This window comes from Globicephala melas, chromosome 12 (genome assembly GCF_963455315.2).
Source record: "Globicephala melas chromosome 12, mGloMel1.2, whole genome shotgun sequence".
In the NCBI taxonomy this organism is placed as follows: domain Eukaryota; kingdom Metazoa; phylum Chordata; class Mammalia; order Artiodactyla; family Delphinidae; genus Globicephala; species Globicephala melas.
Genome location: NC_083325.1, coordinates 45262826 through 45281814, shown reverse-complemented (window position 1 = coordinate 45281814; position 18989 = coordinate 45262826). Strand labels below are relative to the sequence as shown.

Below are 18989 nucleotides of genomic sequence, written 5' to 3'. Positions count from 1 at the left end.
TATCTTCAAGAACAAAATGGATTCATTTTAGCAAATATAGTACTAATTTTAGGGAGCTAAAAGGACACTTTAAGTGGCAGAGGATTAATACAATTACATTTCTTTCTCTGCAGTTCCAATTACACCTCTTGATTTTATACTGACTTGTACTTGCATAAGTACAATATTGTAAAGTTTATAGGTTTTCAATGCTTGAGAATCAACCTATAAACAAAGCACAGAAAAACTGAATAAAGTCACAGAACGTAGATGTTATAAACATATAGTAGTAGCCAATTGCAGAAGCAGTGAAAATGATAATAAAAGCTAACACATATTACATATTTAATATGTAATTAAAGCACTATGCTGAAAAAGCCTTACATGCAATAACTCATTGATTACAAAATGGCAACACTGAGAAGTGGCCAAAAGAATGGATTCAGGAGCAAGACTGTTTGGGTTTGATATCCAGTTCCACTGCTTACCAGTGTTATGACCTTGGGCAAGTTGCCATATTTTGTCAATATATTTATTTCATTTTAAGACTTCTGAAATTGAGATGAGTCTTACACTAGATGGCATGTCATAAATGTAACTGGTAGTGGTTATTTTCTTTGTTAGTAGTACAAAAAAAAATAGTGAGCCCTAGAATCAATGGCAAAGGGGAACTGCTATAGTTTTAAACAGACTTTAAATTGGGATTGACATATATATACTATATATAAAATAGAAAACTAATAAGGACCTACTGTACAGCACAGGGAACTCTACTCAATACTCTGTAATGGCCTATATGGGAAAAGAATCTGAAAAAGAGTGGATATATGCATAACTGATTCACTTTGCTGTACACCTGAAACTAAAACAACATTGTAAATCAACTATACTCCAATAAACTTCTTTTAAAAATAAAAATAAAACAGCCTTTATGACAACAATTAAATGCAAGGCATGACCCCTGATTGGATCCTGAATGGGGGGAAAAAGGCCAATAAATGGTGAAAGTTGAAATCATTGTTATTTTTCTAAGATGTGATAGTAGTATACATCTTTGGTTATAGAGGAATCTTTTTATTCCTAGTCATTGATTTTTTTCAAGGTTCAGGACAGCTGTCTTGTAGAATGAGCCACATTTTTTGTTTGATAATTTTCTTATACCCAGGCTTGACAAGAATACTACACAGGTATGGTTATATATAGGTGTTGTACACATGAAGTTTTAAAAACTCATTCTTATACAAAATTCTTAACAGAAAATCCTTAGGAAAAACCATAAACAAAAATATAAAGCATAGGATTAAAAAAAGAAACATTCTAGCTTGATTTGAAATCAAATTTCCAATCTCCTTTCTTTTTCCTTGTACCTAAGAAATGAGTATGTACAATATTCACATTTGCACCTGGATATTTGCTAGCATTCTGTCACCTGTGAACATGATGTATTTTAACCAAAAATCTCTGAAGGCCAAAACTTTTCTCCTCATTTATTTTTCCCAAAATGTGTATCCCAGTCCTCTTAAGTCTTCTTGTTACCACAGAGTAAATTATATTTAAAGGAGTGATTGGAGGGGAAAAAAGATCAATATTGGAAATTAACAGAAATGGTCAATTACTATCTTAGGCAGCCTCTGGAGTAATTAGTGTTAAACAACCTCATTGCATACCAGCTGTTAATTTGAACAAATGTCTTTATTTTTATCGGTTTTTGCCCTTTATATCTCTAAATGAGAAAGTATTATAGAGATATGGGATAACTTTTAACTCAAAGCCCAAGTGGTTGGTTCTCATTTCTGTCTCAGAAAAATTTCAACTAGAAAAAAAATTTAAAGTTTTATTCAACCGTATTTTATAACATGGCACAGATATACAATTTTATACCTGTGTGTGAATTATATTAGAACATATTAACCTCTCTTGCGTTTCAGTTTCCTAATCAGTAAAATGAGGAAACAATAAAATTTAACTTCTGAGGTTATTACAAGGAATAAATCAATTATATAAATTTGTATCTATAAAGCGCTTAAAATAGTGCCTGGACACATCTATTAAATGAATGAAATACATAATAAATCTCAATCTTCATAATAGTTCTTACATCTCATATTTGTTATTTTCTCCATTTTAAAGGTAAGAAAACTGAGCTCTAAAGAGGTTAAGTAACGTGCCCAAGGTCACACATGTAGTAGGTAGGATCAGAATCTCACTAGCCTAACGCTTGAGCCCCTGCTCCTAACCACCTCACTATTCAGTTGTACAGAGTTTGCATATAGTTATTCAGCCATTGCCTTATTATTAGAAAATCAGATATCCAGTGTTTTTTTTTGCCATTACAGCTAATGCCACAATGAATTATCTTTATACATACATCCTTATGTGTCAGGGCTTTTGTATTTAAAGGAGAAAGTCCAAAAAGTAAAATCACTAGGCCAAAAGGTTTGCGTATTTTTAACTTTAAAAATTACTAATTTTGGGCTTCCCTGGTGGCGCAGTGGTTGAGAGTCCGCCTGCCAATGCAGGGGACACGGGTTCGTGCCCCGGTCCGGGAAGATCCCACATGCCGCAGAGCAGCTGGGCCCGTGAGCCATGGCCGCTAAGCCTGTGCGTCCGGAGCCTGTGCTCCGCAACAGGACAGGCCACAACAGTGAGAGGCCCGCGTACCGCAAAAAAAAAAAAAAAAAAATTGCGAACTTAAAAAAGTTTATTATAGCAGGTCTGTCTTTCCTTTTACAGTATCTGGATTTCCTGTCTTACTAAAAAATACCATCCCTACTCCAATTATATGAATATTCTCCTAATTGCTTCATAGGGAAATATCTTTAACTCATTTACAATTTATTTGCTTTTTTTTGGCAGCGCTGCCTGGCTTACAGTCCCCGACCAGGGATCGAACACGGGCCCTCAGCAGTGAAAGCGTGGAGTCCTGACCACTGGACCACCAGGGAATTCTCACAATTTACTTTTTATATAATTTATGATAAGGTGATCTAGTTGGTTTTCCCATAGATGAATAGCAAATTCCACTATCAGCATTTATTGATTAAAACATCCTTTTCCCACAAAAGTGAAATAACACCCTTGTCACATATTAAATTCCTTATGTCATTCTCATACTCAAACCAAATTATTTTTGATCTCTATGTCTTGGGTTCATGCTCCTTCATCCCTTAGAATAGGCCTCTCCCAGCTCTGTAAATCCGATTCCTACCATCCATTAAGGTCCTATACAAATGCCGAGACTATTTTATTGGTTTCCACGCTTCCTTCTTCTCATCCCTTGCTAGAGGTAATCACCCCCTCCTTTGAATGTCTGCAATACTTTATCTGCACAGTACTTCTCTAACAACGCTTCTCACTTTTAATATAATTAGTTATTTACAAGTCCTGTCTCCCTTCTTAGGTGGTAATATTTTGGTGGACTTGATCTATATCTAAGTCATTTTTTTAATATCTAAGTCATTTTTATAGCACCCTTAGTACTTTGGACAGTGCTTCCAAACCACATTTATTAGATGAATAACTGCACAACTTTCTTGATCTCTCCCCAGATCTGTAGTTCTGCAGCTAATTGAAAACTGCCACATTAAGACTAACTCCCTTGTGTGCAGAAAAGCGTAGTTTTGCCAAATAAAGGGGAATTTTTCTGGAATCCATGAAGCAGAAATTTAAAATAAACAAAATTTAAGATTGTGTATTCTGTACCATATTTACATGAGAAAAAATCAAGAGACTATTAAATGAAGTAATTGACTATTTTTTCAAAATAATTTCTAGGCAATGATGGTGTTAATACAGATTCAGGACAATCTTCTACACAGTTACATTCAAAATTCTCTATGATGATAACTGCATAATGATGACATCAGTGTGAGGTAAGATTAAGTGCCTTATGGAATCATCAAAAGATACAACACAAACAGGCATCATAGGCAAAGTAGGTGTTCACTACACTGCAAAATTTTTAGAGTGCTAGAAAGGTCCCCTGCTTGCCTCTAAATATCTTCCCACTCAGTGAGCTAATGCCTAAAACTTTACCATCAATATTCAAGCCTCTCATTTAAAAGTCTAAACCAGTGATTCTCAACCATGGGCCATTTTGCCTGCCAAGGGACATTTGGCAATGTGTGCAGACATTTCTGGTTGTCACAACTTGGCTGGGGGTAGGGGGGAGGGCGGGGTTGCTATTAGCATCTAGTGGACACAAGCCAGGTATGCTCCTAAACGTTATACGACACACAAGATAGCCCCTCACAACAAGGATTTTCCTGGCCCAACATGTCAACATTGTCAAGGTTTTGAGAAACTGGTGTATATTCTGCTGAAATGCAAAAACATAATGTCTTTAATTTAACATACACATAAAAAAGCCTCCACTTCAATCCAATCAAGCCTTTCTTCCCCTCTGCTCCTCCTCCATGCTGTCAAATCCAGTGGTTACCTGCTTATCCTCATCTTCCACAACTCCTCAGCAGCATTTACTTGACTCAGCTAGCTGGTCATTCCCATGGTACACTTCTTTCTCTTGACTTCCTTGATATCTCAGTTTTCTGATTTTCTTTCTGCTTTACTGGGCACACCTCCCCAGTCCATTTCGTTAATTCTTCAATGCTGTTCAGTATCTAATGTTGCAATGACTCATCTTCCCTTTGTTATCCTCATTTTTTCCCTAAATGATGTCAGCCAGAACCATGGCTCTCAGTAAATCTATATGCTAATAACGCCAAAATTTATAACTCCAGCTCTGACCTCCTTACCTGAGCTTCAGGTTTATTTAACCAACATGTTAGCTGCAGTTGGATGTCTAACTGATATCTACAACTTAACATGTCCAGTAAATAAACTATACTCCAATAAAAATTTAAAAAAATAATAAAACTTAACATGTCCAAAACAGAACCCTTGATTCAGAAATTACTCTTATTGTAATCAAACCACATATGTAAGATGTTAACAACTGGGGAAATCTAGGTTTGATTCTTGCAACTATTATATAAGTTTGAAATCACTTCAAAATAAAAAGTAAAACAGACAAAAACACAGGGCTCCCATCAGTCCACATTCTTCTCTTCCCTTTTTCAGTAAACTGCACCACCAGTTCCTCATAAAACATATCTAGACATCATCATTAATTCATCTCTGTAAGAACATGTCACATCTAATCCACCAGCAAATTCAAGATGCTGTAGCTGAAAAATATATCCAAATTAGGCCACTTCTCCCCACCTCTGCTGCTACCAGCTTCCTAACTGGTCTCCCTGTTGCCATACTTGCCCCTCCATTAGTTTCCTAGGGCTGCCATACAACTAAGCCCACATGCTGAGGGCTTAGTTGCTCCACGGCATGTGGCATCTTCCGAGACCCAGGCTCGAACCCATGTCCCCTGCATTGGCAGACAGATTCTTAACCACTGTGCCACCAGGAAAGTCCCAGGTCTGGGGGTTAGAAGTCTGAAATCAAGGTGTCAGCAGAGCCACGATCTCTATGAAACCTCTATGGGAGGATTTGTCCTTACCTCTTGCTAACTTCTGGTGGTTGCTGGCAAACTTTAGCGTTCCTTGGTTTGTAGACACATCACTTCAATCTCTGCCTCCATCCTCACAGAGCATTCTCTCTGTATATCTGTCTGTGTCCAAATATCCCTCTTCTTATAAAGACACTAGTCATTGTATTAGGGCCCACCCGAGTTCAATGATCTTAACTTTCCATCTGCAAAGACCCTATTTCCAAATAAGTTCACACTCACAGGTTCCAGGAGTTAGGACTTCAGCATATCCTTTTGGGGAACACAGTTCAGCCAATAACATTCTCTATAATCGGTTTTCCACACAGCAACCATAATGATCTTCACGAATGTACATCAGGCCACATTACTCTCCTACTTACAGATCTGTGTCCAGCTGGCCATCTCCTACCACTTTGCTCTTACACTCCAGCAACATTAGCCTTCTTTCTGTCCCTCCAACACACCAAGCTTTTCCTGCTGGAAATTGCTGTGTGGCTTCCTCTTCACCATTTCAAGTCACAACTCAAATGTCACTTCCTCACACAAGTCTGACCATCTACCTGAGCAGCATGTCCCAGAAGCATTCTCTTTCACACAACCCTAGTTTCTAAGCAGCAGTGACCATTACCAGAAATTATCTTACTTGTTTTTTATCTGTTACTTGAACATAAGCTCTATTGAGGCAGCTTCCATCACTATAGACCCAGAGACTAAACCAGGGCAGACAAATATTTTTCATTTTTATTTAGTCAAATACATCTCTTTTCCTTCATGACTTCAGGATTTCCTATCTTACACACCAAGATCATTGAATTATTCTCCTAAGTTTTCTTCTATTGTTTTCTTTTTGTTGTTCATTTAAATACCTAATCCATTTGGAATTAATCTTGAACTGAATGAACTGAATTAATCTGAACTGACTGCCTCTGTTCCTCTAAGAGAGCACTAATCTCCTGCTGTTGATTCCATCCCACACTATCTGCTGACTACACCGAAAAGCCCTAACGGACCATCTAGAAGGATGGTGCTGGAAATGCACTTCCCCACCTGCCTGATGAACTCCTATAAATCCTTAAAACCTCAATTCTAATGTCACCTCTCCTGGGAAGCCTTTCCTGTCCAATCTCTGCCCTTCTTTATATCTTCACTCTAACATCTCTCTACTGTATAATCTATAGTACCTGCCTCATAACATATATAAAGTACTTACACTAGTGCACGGAAGAAAGGCTATATAAATGTTAACTACTTTATTATATCACAATAGCTTACCATTATTTGTCTGTGTAATCTCCCTTGTTAGACCATGAGAGAAAGAGGACAGAGACCCATTTATTTGCCATTTAACAATCCCAGTGTTTGCACACGTATTAAGCATTAATAAGTAAATAAATTAATGAACAACACCTCAATTCTGGAAAAAAGTAATTTTCTTTGATGCTGCGGATTCCTTTTGTTTTAAAAAAGGAAATTTTTAAAACAAAAAATAGAAAAACAGACTGTTCTTCCTGCTTTTTGATTTGGCTCAAATTGCGCGGGGGGTGGGAGGGACGACGACACACAAGGGGCGACACAGTCTTTAGCAGATCTAGCACGGAGGTCTAGCTTTTCCCACCTCCAGAAAGACAATGACAGGTGCTATAGAACTAACACTGTATAACCCATTATATTAGAGATGAAAACAACGGCTTTTTTTTTTAAGATGGGGAGGGGAATCCAAAACTTTTTGTGTTTTGAATAAAGTCAGAGATATCTGAACCTCATGTGAGTTCATAACCTCACATTCACCTGGCCCTGAACCCCACATAAAGCAACTTATCGGCTTCCTTAAAAAAACAGCAACCCCCCCCCCAAAAAAAAAAAAACAGCAACCCAACACTTCAACTCTGGGATGAAAGAGACTCCCGTAAAGCAAAATATGTTGGGGCTGAGCTATCTAGCTGCCCTTCCCACAAGGAGATTCTCCGTCTAGGCCATCCTCGGAGAATTGCAGTATTCTTATACGAGGGGACGACAGGTTTCCTCGGCTCGGGTATCCCCGAAACCATGGCTGCGGAGACTGAGCCAACCCCCGCCCTGCGTTAGTCAGGAGCTGGAAGTAGTGAGGTGACCGCGGCCCACAGCAAAAGAGGCGGAGAGAAACTTCCAGCGGGAAAGATGAAGTGTACAGAAGCTACGTGCGAAGAAAAGGAAAAGCAGCGAGAGGGTAGAGCAGTCAGGAACACCACCACTTCTCACTTCTCCTCGCCACCTCGAATTTTCTCATCTGAAGACCAGCACCCGCCCCGCTCACACTCTCCTGTAGCTGCTCCACGAGCGCCAAGCCGCTGCCCAGCCGGTGGAGAGCCGCGCGGGTGGCGGAAGGGAACAGCCGCCGCCTCCCGGACTCACCAGCTCTCCGTGCCGCCACTTCGCCGCCGCCGAAAGGGCTGGTCCGAGGCCCGTTCTTTGCGCGTCCGCTCCCGGGAAGCCGCTGCCTTCGCTCCCAGCCACGAGACTGCGGTTGCGCGCGACAAGGTAAGCCCGGCCGGCGTCCCGGCTTCCGTAGGCGGACGGCTCGGCGGCCCCGGATGTTGATATACCGCCTGCCCCGGAAACGGTGGCGGGAAGTCCAAGGGGGCGGGGGTGGTGTTGCTGGGCTCTCCGGAAGGAGACGTGGCGGCTGTTGGGGCCCGGGTTGCCTGGGCGCTTGGTAGTCCCGCCGCCTCCTCCTCCTCCTCCTCCTCCTCCTTCCCCCTCTCCTCTCCACTGTGGGCCGAGGGGGTTGTGGCGGCGGCTGGAGAGCTCGGCGGCGGAGGATGGAGGAAGGAGGCGGCGGCGCGCGGAGTCTGGTCCCAGGCGGGCCGCTGTTACTGGTACTCTGCGGTCTCCTAGAGGCGTCCGGCGGCGGCCGAGCGCTCCCCCAGCTCAGCGATGACATCCCTTTCCGCGTCAACTGGCCCGGCACCGAGTTCTCTCTGGTCAGTGCCCTCGCGAACTCGGTAGCCATCTCTCTTCCTCCTGGCACTTAAGGGTTCGGCCCCTTCCCTCAGTATTCTGCGTTTTTTCCCCCTAGAACCTCCTCTGCGGGCGCATGCCTCCTTCCCCAATCCAAAGCTTCATCGACCCCGCGTTCATTCATTCAAACGGCAAGTGTTATCAGACACGTTCTGTGGATGTGCCCTCCATGCTACGCATTCCGGGATCCAGCGGTCACTTGCTCTCCCCTTTAAAAATCTGTCGCACTATACCTTAGCAACACTCCCACCCTGTGGAAGAAGCTTTTCTAGAACCACGTCAGGCGCACACATTTGTCTTCTTTGGAAAGTCCTCTGCAGCTCTTAACTCCACCAGCAGCCTTCTGTCCTTCAAGGAGTATTACACACCCTACCTACACAACCAGTTGTACTGCGGATATGAGTTCCCTCTCTCATATTCGTTCTTTCTCCCTTGTATACACACACAGTACATAACATATACGCACAGCTCTTTTTCCTTCAGAGTTGTTTCTGAGAGGGCTGTTTGCCTGTGAGATGTTAACGACGCTCTATGCAGAATATCCTTTACAGTTTTGATGTATTACGGCTGTTATTTAAGACCCCAAAACATGAGATTTTATGATCGGTTTTCCTACATTGAAAAACATATTTATAATCTCAAAGTAATGAATATTTGCAGTCCTTCTTCCTTTGGGGAGTGCACTGCTGAGAAGTCTTGCTATCCACGGGAGGCCAGTAGAAATTGGGCTCTTGTGATACTTACTGTATGGTAATTAATTCATTTATTTCAAATGGAAGTCGGGGAAAATGCAACAGTTCCCCCCACCCCGCTCCGCCCTGCAGAATTTTTTTAAAATTCTTATTCCAGTTACCTGCAGTCGTTCTACTTGGAAGACTGTTTTAGTATATTGTTCTATTACTATTTCACTGAAACGTGAATACGTGATACTAGGATGTCTGCACAGAATGTCCCAGGATAACGGATGTCATCAGTACCACAACAGACTTCTATTTGCAGATGTTAGTTTTTGCTAATATTTCACACCTGGTTTGTTTCTCCACCTGTCTTCAGTTCTTCCATTCTGGTAGTTCAGTGGTTCTTAAGTATTTCTCTGGGAAGCCAGATTAATCTTTGCATTAATGCCAAGAAATATTTTTAAAATTAATTTTTATTGGAGCATAGTTGGTTTACAATGTCGTGTTAGTTTCTGCTTTACAGCAAAGTGAATCAGTTATACATATATACACTTTTTTTAAGATTCTATTCCCATATAGGTCATTACGGAGTATTGAGTAGTGTTCCCTGTGCTATACAATTGGTTCTTATTCAGGAAATATTGATATATTAAAATACTTATATGAAAGTTTGTTACAAGTCAGATATAACTAAGAGGCTTGGGATAAGAATATTTTAGTTCAGCCTCTGTTGTTATTTCCAAAGAGCACACTTGGCATGAACTTGGCAAATGTTTAAAGAATGTGGTCATTAAAATTTTTTACTCTTGCACCTGTGTTTTGCTTTTTTTTTTAATTTAAAAAGGCATGCTGATATGTGGCCCTAAAAATTTACTGACCTATACGTAGATGACTAAAACTAGCCTTTTTAGAAGTTACTACTAAATTGTTCAGTTTTCTTTCTGGCACTGGTGTTTGCTGGCTAAAAAGAGGTTATGGTAGAAGATCTCGGTCTTAACGTATGCTGTACCAACCTTTTCTATATCTAACAATTTTATTTTGACATTTTGTTTTTAATTACTTTTCTTTGACAATGAAGCATAATCTAAGATGGACACATTTGAAAATTTGGAGAGAAATTCTTTTTCTTTTCTTTTTTTAAGTTTGAGTTATTTTGAGAAAAATCTAGAAACATTTTCCTATAAGTTGGCAAAAGATCTGTGGCCCTCACACAAAAATAAGCCCCAAGAGTGATTATCATTGATCTTTGGTTTTTTTTTTTTTTTTTTTTTAGTATTTTTCTAATCTCAGGGCTTCCCTTCCCTACTTTGTGTAATTGAAACTACAGCCCTCCACACCTGGCACTGTCATTTTGTTTTATAGGCCAGTTGGATGGACATTTGTGTGTAACTAAGCAGCTGTATGAACTAGGATAAAGGTCTTTATCTCTCTCCCACCTGAAATTGGAAGGGACTTGATTAGAAGATCTGAATTTTCTTTATCTTTAAAATTCTTCTGTGCTTTAAATCATCTTCCCCTTCATGTATATCAAAATAATACATAATCTTTCAAATTTGCTTAGAAAAGTATTAAGCACCAAAATTGTGTACATTTTTAAATGTTTACAATAATTAATGATTATGATATTCTTTCTTTACTGGTTTTTAGAAGTCAGTTTTGTTTTTGTGTATATTTTCCTTCTGAAATAACATCTCTGTGTCATTAAAATGTTCGATTATTCATTACTTCACAGAGTTTATGAATTTCACCGAAGGAAAACCACAAAATAAGTCTCATTTTCTTTCTACTTCTTTTGTAAGTATAGAAATGTATTCCCACTCAAAAACTTTCCCCAGACACTACTCTTGGGAAAAATGGTGACCAACTCCATGGTTTGAAGCATGTTATATATATTAACAAGTAGTGCCATTGAGTTTATTTTACAGCCTCTCCAAGGATAGTTTTCTCTCTCATCCTGTATCTTAATTCTTCCAGACTCATGTCAAACATTAGGAATTTCTCCCCTGCCAAGATACTTTTTAAATTCCTTAATCTTAAAGACCACACCCCCCTTGATTAGTTTCATTATATTAAAATCTGATTTTTATCAAATCACTAATCTTACACTAGAAATACTTTAAGGTATTAAGTTATATAGAACAAGTTTTTTTACACTATCTGTGATTCTGTGCATTCAGAATTATATTTTTTTAAGTAAAAACATGTTTTACAAAATCAGAAGGAAGCATTTTAGTAGTAGATCAAAAAAAATTTTTTAACTTAGAAAATCACAAAAGGTTAACTTTTCCCCTGTAATTTCTATTATTAAAAATTAGGGTAAAGTTTGTTAAAATTTTTACTTCATGATCCCAATAAGTGATGCACTATTTCAGCAAAGAGTTTTCAGATAGAAGAGTTGCCACTTGGTCTGTTTTATCAAAGAAGAAAGTAGCCCTTCCTAAACTAATGAAAAATGAATCTTTGCAGCAACAACAAATCTTCAAATAAGAATAGTGATGGTTTCTACTTCTGTTACCTTTTACCTAAACCTTAAAAGCGATAGGCAGAGGAATGAATTTCTTCACATAGACGTAAAACCCAAGATTAGTTTTAATTACAAAGAAAGAATTGTCTTCCTTTCTTTGCCGTTGCTCTAGACAAGCAGTTTCTTTTTCCATTGTTAGCATTGTGGTAAATATTTTAGTAAATGAGTCAATATTGCTGTAGAATCCAGTTCTGAATATTAAGTTGCAGGTACTTCACAAATAGAGAGAGGATTAGATTTAAGTCATATGCTACTGTCCACCTTCCCTACAGTACAGGAATGATTTGACAAGACTAAGACTTCAAGGCCATCCATTGCTAGCTAAATGAATGTAAGTCATGCTTTGTACAACTCACTATCATATGTTCTGAATATATCCAGAAAACACCGAGAGACATTATAAGTGCTTTGTCTTACAGCAGTTTGTTGGCTCAACTGAATAAATGTTTCTAAGGATCCCTTTATCACAAATTTGGCTTTACAACTCTGACTTTCAAATCTCTTTGATTTCTCTCTTCACTTGTGATGATCTTTTAAATAAGGATCTTTGGCCATAGTCCAGGAGTCTATATAGTAATCTAAGAAAATGTTAACAAAAGTTAGTTCAAACATGTTAAAACAGTTAAGAGCACATAGAATATGGAATCAGTCTGCTAGGGTTCATGTCTGGGCTGTGCTACTTACTGGCTATATTACCTTGGACAAATTATTTAAGCCCTGGGCTTCAGTTTCCTTTTCGGTGAGATGGGTACAATGCTTGCTTCGAGCATCAATCAGACAATAAATGTAAAGAACTTAATTTGGTAGTGTCATATAGCTAATACAGCTAGTATTTACTGCTCTGTTTTGTTTTGTTTTATTGTCTTGGGAAAACATCTCCTAATTTGTATTTGTGTTTAAGATAACATCAGTTTCAAGTAGTACTGGTTTTATTATAGTTAGGAATTGTTTTTATTAAACTGAGAAAAGAGCAGAGATATGTAATAAGGGTGGTTCTTTCCTTGCCAGGGATAGCCAAATAGTATAGTGGGTTTACAATGCTGTAAGAAGAGAAAAGTTAAGAGAGAATTGAATTGTCAGAGAACACCTCTCATAGACTTTGAAAACTTCTGCCTTAGTAGTTAGTGACATATTTGCTATCACAAAGCAGAGATTTCTTTTTAGTTAAATAATATCAGTTATATTAATTGAAATGTTCATTTGAATTACATTGGTTCATTTTGATTTGTGAATTTGTTTGGTTTTATACTGTAGACTGCTTTAAGGATAGTTTTGTTGATATATACCATGAATCTGCAAACTATACCTTTGGGCTGGCCCACTCCAAACTTTATTTTTGTAAAGCTGTTTGTTTTCTCAGAATACAACCATGCTTTTTCATTTACATATTGCCTGTGCACTTACTTCCTACAGTGCAGAATTGAGTAGTTGCAGTAAAGACCATATGTTATCCAAATATGAAAACTACTACATTATATTATGTTCAGGTGTCCCATCCAACAGAATTGAGAGTATGTTTATAAAGTGCTGTAAATTCTCATATATAGGTGGTAACTGTTAGTCGGAGTAATAAGTATTCAGTGATGATGTATCCATGAACATTGACACCTCTTACTGCTTTTTAATCTGTATTATAACTTCAGTCTGTTGCATTACTACTTTTTTCTTTTTACTCCAAACTTTATTTTTGTTCCTTATTTTTCTGTTACATTGTAACACCAGGATAAAGTTTGTCATCTTCATTTTGTCATTAAAAAATATGTAGAATCTTTTCCCTGCCTTTGCAAGTATGTTTAAAAATCCTGTTGAAGTGATGAATTAGTTTAACCTGGGACTGTAAGTTAGTATAGTTCAGTTTAATCAGCTAAAGTAATGTACATTTTTTTGTTCTATTTCTAGCCTACAACTGGAGTTCTGTATAAAGAAGATAATTATGTCATCATGACAACTACACATAAAGAAAAATATAAATGCATTCTTCCCCTTGTGACAAGTGGTGATGAGGTAAGTTTTTATAAATACATTGATAATCCCTGTCACCAAAGATATTTATTTAAAACATTGCAACTCCATACCTTAAAATAAAATTGAGTGACAGGTTTCTCAATTATTCTGTCTTACTAAAAATATAGTAATCACTTTTTTATTGAAGTATAGTGATTTACAATGTTAGTAATCCTTATTATTCCTGAATTCTTTGAGTTTTACAGTTCAACTTGGAAAAACTAGCAACCAGTTATTAATGTTTTAGATGAAAATCTAACTCCATGCATATTTTCTTTTATAGAAATGAAGGTTTTGAAACAAGATAAAATTTTAAATGTGTATGTGACATTTTTTATAAAGAATTGCTAATAAGTAAATCTATAGGTACCTTGTGCTTTCTTACTACCTTAGCTCATGCCCGTTTCTTCCACCTAAAATGCCCTAACTGCCTCTTATCCATCCTTCAAGGCAATTACTTCTTTCAAGATGAAACACGAGAGGCAGCATGGTAAAATGGAAAGGACACCAGCCTAGGAGCCAGGAGGCTGAGGTATAGGCTATAGTTAGCTGTGGAGCCTTGAACAAATTTGAAACTCAGTTCCTCCACTCAATACGTTTATTGAGCTAATTACATAATATTTTCACAATCTGTAAAATGGAAGTATTAAACTCAGTGAGTTTAGGTTTCTTAGGTTTTGTTCAGACTTAAAATCTGTGAAAGACAGCTATCTTGTTTTAAACCACCTTAAGACACAAATACACACATATGCAATTACACACGTATTTATGGCATTCAAGTCTGAAATGTAAAAATATATGGAAAACTGAGAAGTATATTAAAACTTTCCAGTGTATTCTATAAGATTCAACTATTCTGAGGCTTTCATAGATAGAATTTGTTTGGATACAAGCATTTAATAATTCTGAAGTAGGTTTATAAGAATTGTTCAGGAAACTGATACTTATCCTTTTTCTAAGAGAAGAAAGAATGGAAGATTATTCTATGGCTCCATATTTTATACTTCAATTCTTTTTCTTTTGGATTATAGTTGATTTACAATGTTGTGTCAGTTTCAGGTGTACAGCAAAGTGAATCAGTTATACATATACATACAGATATATGTATATATGTATGTATATATATATGTATATATACATGTATATATATATGTATATATACATGTATATATACATACAGATATATGTATACAGATATACATATCTACTCTTTTTCAGATTCCTTTCCCATATAGGTCATTACAGAGTATTGAGTAGAGTTCCCTATGCTATATAGTAGGTCCTTATTAGTTATCTATTTTATATATAGTAATGTGTATATGTCAATTCCAATCCCCCAATTTATCCCTCACCCCACCGCTTTCCTCCTGGTAGCCATAAATTTATTTTCTACATATGTGACTATTTTGTTTTGTAAATAAGTTCATGTGTACCATTTTTTTTTTAGATTCCGCATATAAGTGATATTATATGATAGTTGTCTTTCTCTGTCTGACTTACTTCACTCAGTATGAAAATCTCTAGGTCCATCCATGTTGCTGCATATACTTCAATTCTTTTGAAAGAAGTGGCATGCCATAGGATCTTATTAAAGGTTTTGACTTTTTTCCCCCTTTTATTTCCAAGCATTTGTGGTTTGACCAATGAGTTAATACCTAAACAGCAGAGTTGGGTGAAGTTCCAGAATAATTGTATTAAACTCTAATTCTTTCATAGGAAGAAGAAAAGGATTATAAAGGCCCAAATCCAAGAGAGCTATTGGAGCCACTATTTAAACAGAGCAGTTGTTCCTACAGAGTATGTATTTTATGTTCACTTGATAACTAGAAAATAAATTTCCAGCAGCCAATAGGCCCTTGAAAATAATTCTCTGTTTCTTTTTACTTTATTATGTTGTATCACATTTTAAGTTAGTTGTAAAACTAAACTGTTGCTTAATAGTATTTTGTTCATTTAAATTCCTGTATAGTATATGCAGCAAACACCCAATAATATCAATTATCAAATAATATCACCAAACTGCTCTGAATGTTTTTCAGATCAAAAGAAAGTTTCTTTATATACAATTTTAATAAAAACTGCTCATGGTTATTTTTTTAGGCTGTGTAAAAAATGATCCCTTGGCCAGGTGTTTATTGTAGACCCCAGGTATATTTAGACCTATTTCCTTCATAGAATTTTCACATTTAGCTAATTAGTGAAAACAATGAATAAGCTTCAGTAATTTCATGTTTTCTGAGGCATAATAATAACTTTCATTTAATGAAAGCTTGCTGTAAATCTTCAGAGAAATCTTCAGTTGCTTAAAATATCAAAAAGGAATTCAGTTGAGTTGTGTGGCTTTTGTACATAAATACATCCATCTGTCTTAGATTGAGTCTTATTGGACTTACGAAGTATGTCACGGAAAACACATTCGGCAGTACCATGAAGAGAAAGAAAGTGGTCAGGTATTTTTTTCTTCAAAATATGAAATATAGAACATTATAAAATGAAAACTTTAATAATGAGGTGGATGGTTTTAAACTGTATTCTTTAAAAATGTATTTGCCAAATACTTACTATATTTTTATTTTATTTTTAAATATAGAAAGTAAATATTCACGAGTACTACCTTGGGAATATGTTGGCTAAGAATCTTCTATCCGAAAAAGGTTTGTTTCTACAGAGTGATTTAGTAGTAATGCTGGTATTTGGTTTAAAGTATATGTTCAAATTGGAATTTAAAAGATTTTCTTGGAGACTGTATGAATTTTAAAACACTAAAATAAACTTCTGAACAATCCCATAGAAAACTTTTTCAAAGAGATCTTTTCATTACTTTCTGTTTTAGCAAACATTATGCTTTTTTTCTACCTATTAATAAATTTTTAAAATCTGGTGAGCCATACATATCAGTGTTATATTTATATAGTGTTAGTCTTTTGCTTGGTTTAATCAACTTTTTATATATGGAAATAGACATGTAGATGTATCCCTCAAATTATGAAATATTTTTATTCATCTATATTATTCAAATTGGTCAACTCATTTAAGATTAAACCTTTCACTGAGATAAAAACACTTCAGAAGAAAACTGTCGTGGCCAGTTCTTATGCCTCAAATAGAGTATTTCCTAAATAAAGATGTAATGATTAAATATGACTGTTCTTTCAAAAGAAACCATTTCAAGGAATCTAGCTAAAAGTATGTGTATGTTTTGGGTCTTATTTTTATTTAATTTAATTTATTTATTTATTGGCTGTGTTGGGTCTTTGTTGCTGTGCGCAGACTTTTCTCTAGTTGCGGTGAGCGGGAGCTACTCTTCATTGCGGGGCTCAAGCTTCTCATTGCGGTGGCTTCTCTTGTTGCGGAGCACGGGCTCTAGGCATGCAGGCTCAGTAGTTGTGGCTCACGGGCTCTAGAGCACAGGCTCAGTAGTTGTGGCACACGAGCTTAGTTGCTCCACGGCATGTGGGATCTTCCCAGACCAGGGACCAGACCCGTGTCCCCTGCACTGGCAGGTGGATTCTTAACCACTGCACCACCAGGGAAGTCCAGGTTTTCTTTAGAAAGAAGTTTAAGATTACAAAGTTGATGAAAACTTAGTCATTTATATCTTGTATATAAGTCACTGGTCATTATTTAACTTACTTTTGTATTAATCCACAGAACAAGAAGCGGAAGAAAAGGAAAAATCAAAAGAGGCAAGTGATAATTGGTGATTTTCAGTCTTAACATCTATTGTTAGACATGAATTTATAAAACTTAATTGACAGAATATAGCCATGTGTTCTTTATCTCTCAACTACCTCAAAGGATTTAGTCAAAGAAAATTTGCAATATGTTAGATTTTTATGAGAAAAGTTATGCTATAATACTTTTATTTACTTTAAGATCATACAAAAATAAATGAATTTATCAAAGATGTGTCTGGGAAAGTTTCTATAACAGCATTATATCACTTCTGTGCTTCGCAGTGGTTCTTTCCCTCTGTTCAACATTGGAGCTTTTGCATTTTTTCTGTTGTTTGGACCCTATTTCCTATGGGTAAAACAGATAAATCATAAATGTAAATAACAAGCTACCAGACTGCAAGCATCTTAAAAGCAGGGACTGTCTTTTTTCTCTTTACCCCACAGTGCAAAGCAGAGTGCCAGACATAATGTAGGCCCTTCATGAATGCTTATTGAATGTGAATGCATAATTGATGACTGAAAAATAGGATTGTTTAAAAAGAACTATTCCTTAGGGTGACCAGTTACAGTTTTTAAATGCCCCTGTGGTTCAAGGAATGCTTTATGAATCCTAAGAATTTCCATAAAGTTAAATAACTTATTGGTAGAGGATATTTCTATAAATGGTTTCATACCATAATGATTCTTTTATTAGAAGTAAAGTTAAACGGCAAAAGGCCTTAAAGATTACTTAAAAGGGATGCCCATAACTTAAAAGGGTGGCTTTGGGGGAGTTGGTAAGCTATGCATAGACACACACAGCATTGCTATTTTAAAAGGTTTTAATTTTACAGACTACCTTTGAGATAAAATATTTATCTCAAAATATTTTTGGCTCTGGAGGATAGCAAGATGGAATTCAAAGTGTGAAATGATCAAGGAAGAGGAAGAAAAGGGTAAGGGAAGAAAACTAACATTTATTGAGCCCCAATTCATAAGCCAGATGCTGTGCCAGGCATGTAACAAAGGGTAATGCTTAATTCTCCCTACAGCCTTTGAGTATATATTATTATTCTACTTTTATGAATGACAAAAACTGAAATTTGGTCAAAGTCATAAGGCTAGTGAATGCAAAGCTTGGATTTTAACCCAGGATTTTCTAATTCTAGACACTAGGATGAAACTAGCATACAAGAAATCTCAAAATACTTTCCCCTGGAAACATTTATTTATTGCCTGTTTTGGGACCGAAGTGATACAAGATGAGCTCCCTGCCTCCAAAGAGCTTGCTTGGAGATGATATTAACAATATCTTTTAAAGCCCTTCCATTTAATTCTTCTTGTGTTTATGTCGATAAAAGTATGGGAGCTAATTCCTTAATAATCCTTGTCTTCTGGGGTGATCTCCTTTATTCCCCCATTCCGTGAAAATTTCTTCATCTGTCTTTTGCTGGCCATGAATGGATTTGTACAGGAGTTTATATGCTGAGAAGTATGTCTGTTAATAACAGGGAAGAAGAGTAAGCAGATCAGTGAACCAGCACAATATTTAGATTCCTGTTTTAGAACATAGTGTTAACTCTGTAGCCCTACTTTTTGACAAATCAAACTTCAAATCTCTAGAATCTAAATTCTAACATAGGCATTCA

At 36.8% G+C, this 18989-nt stretch overlaps 2 protein-coding genes across 13 annotated transcripts in view; one reads left to right on the top strand and one right to left on the bottom strand.

The window, feature by feature from the left end:
• Window positions 1–18989, bottom strand: part of ASB3 (ankyrin repeat and SOCS box containing 3) — a 151296-nt gene that overhangs the window by 86506 nt on the left and 45801 nt on the right. The window contains exon 1 of one of the 9 annotated variants that reach the window (XM_030877200.2): window positions 7874–8033. The exons of the other annotated variants lie outside the window; for them this stretch is intronic. The gene's annotated coding sequence lies outside the window, so the exon portion shown is untranslated. Of the gene's footprint in view, window positions 1–7873; window positions 8034–18989 lie in introns of those variants that run through there. 9 annotated transcript variants of the gene reach the window in all.
• Window positions 8092–18989, top strand: part of ERLEC1 (endoplasmic reticulum lectin 1) — a 34077-nt gene continuing 23179 nt past the window's right edge. For 3 of the 4 annotated variants that reach the window (XM_030877208.2, XM_030877205.2, XM_030877204.2), the window contains exons 1-6: window positions 8092–8442; window positions 13580–13684; window positions 15401–15481; window positions 16057–16134; window positions 16275–16338; window positions 17336–17370. In XM_030877208.2, the coding sequence (XP_030733068.1) occupies window positions 8281–8442; window positions 13580–13684; window positions 15401–15481; window positions 16057–16134; window positions 16275–16338; window positions 17336–17370 (525 nt within the window). In that variant the 5' untranslated portion in view covers window positions 8092–8280. The remainder of the gene's footprint in view (window positions 8443–13579; window positions 13685–15400; window positions 15482–16056; window positions 16135–16274; window positions 16339–17335; window positions 17371–18989) is intronic. The other variant, XM_030877206.2, reaches the window with a different exon arrangement.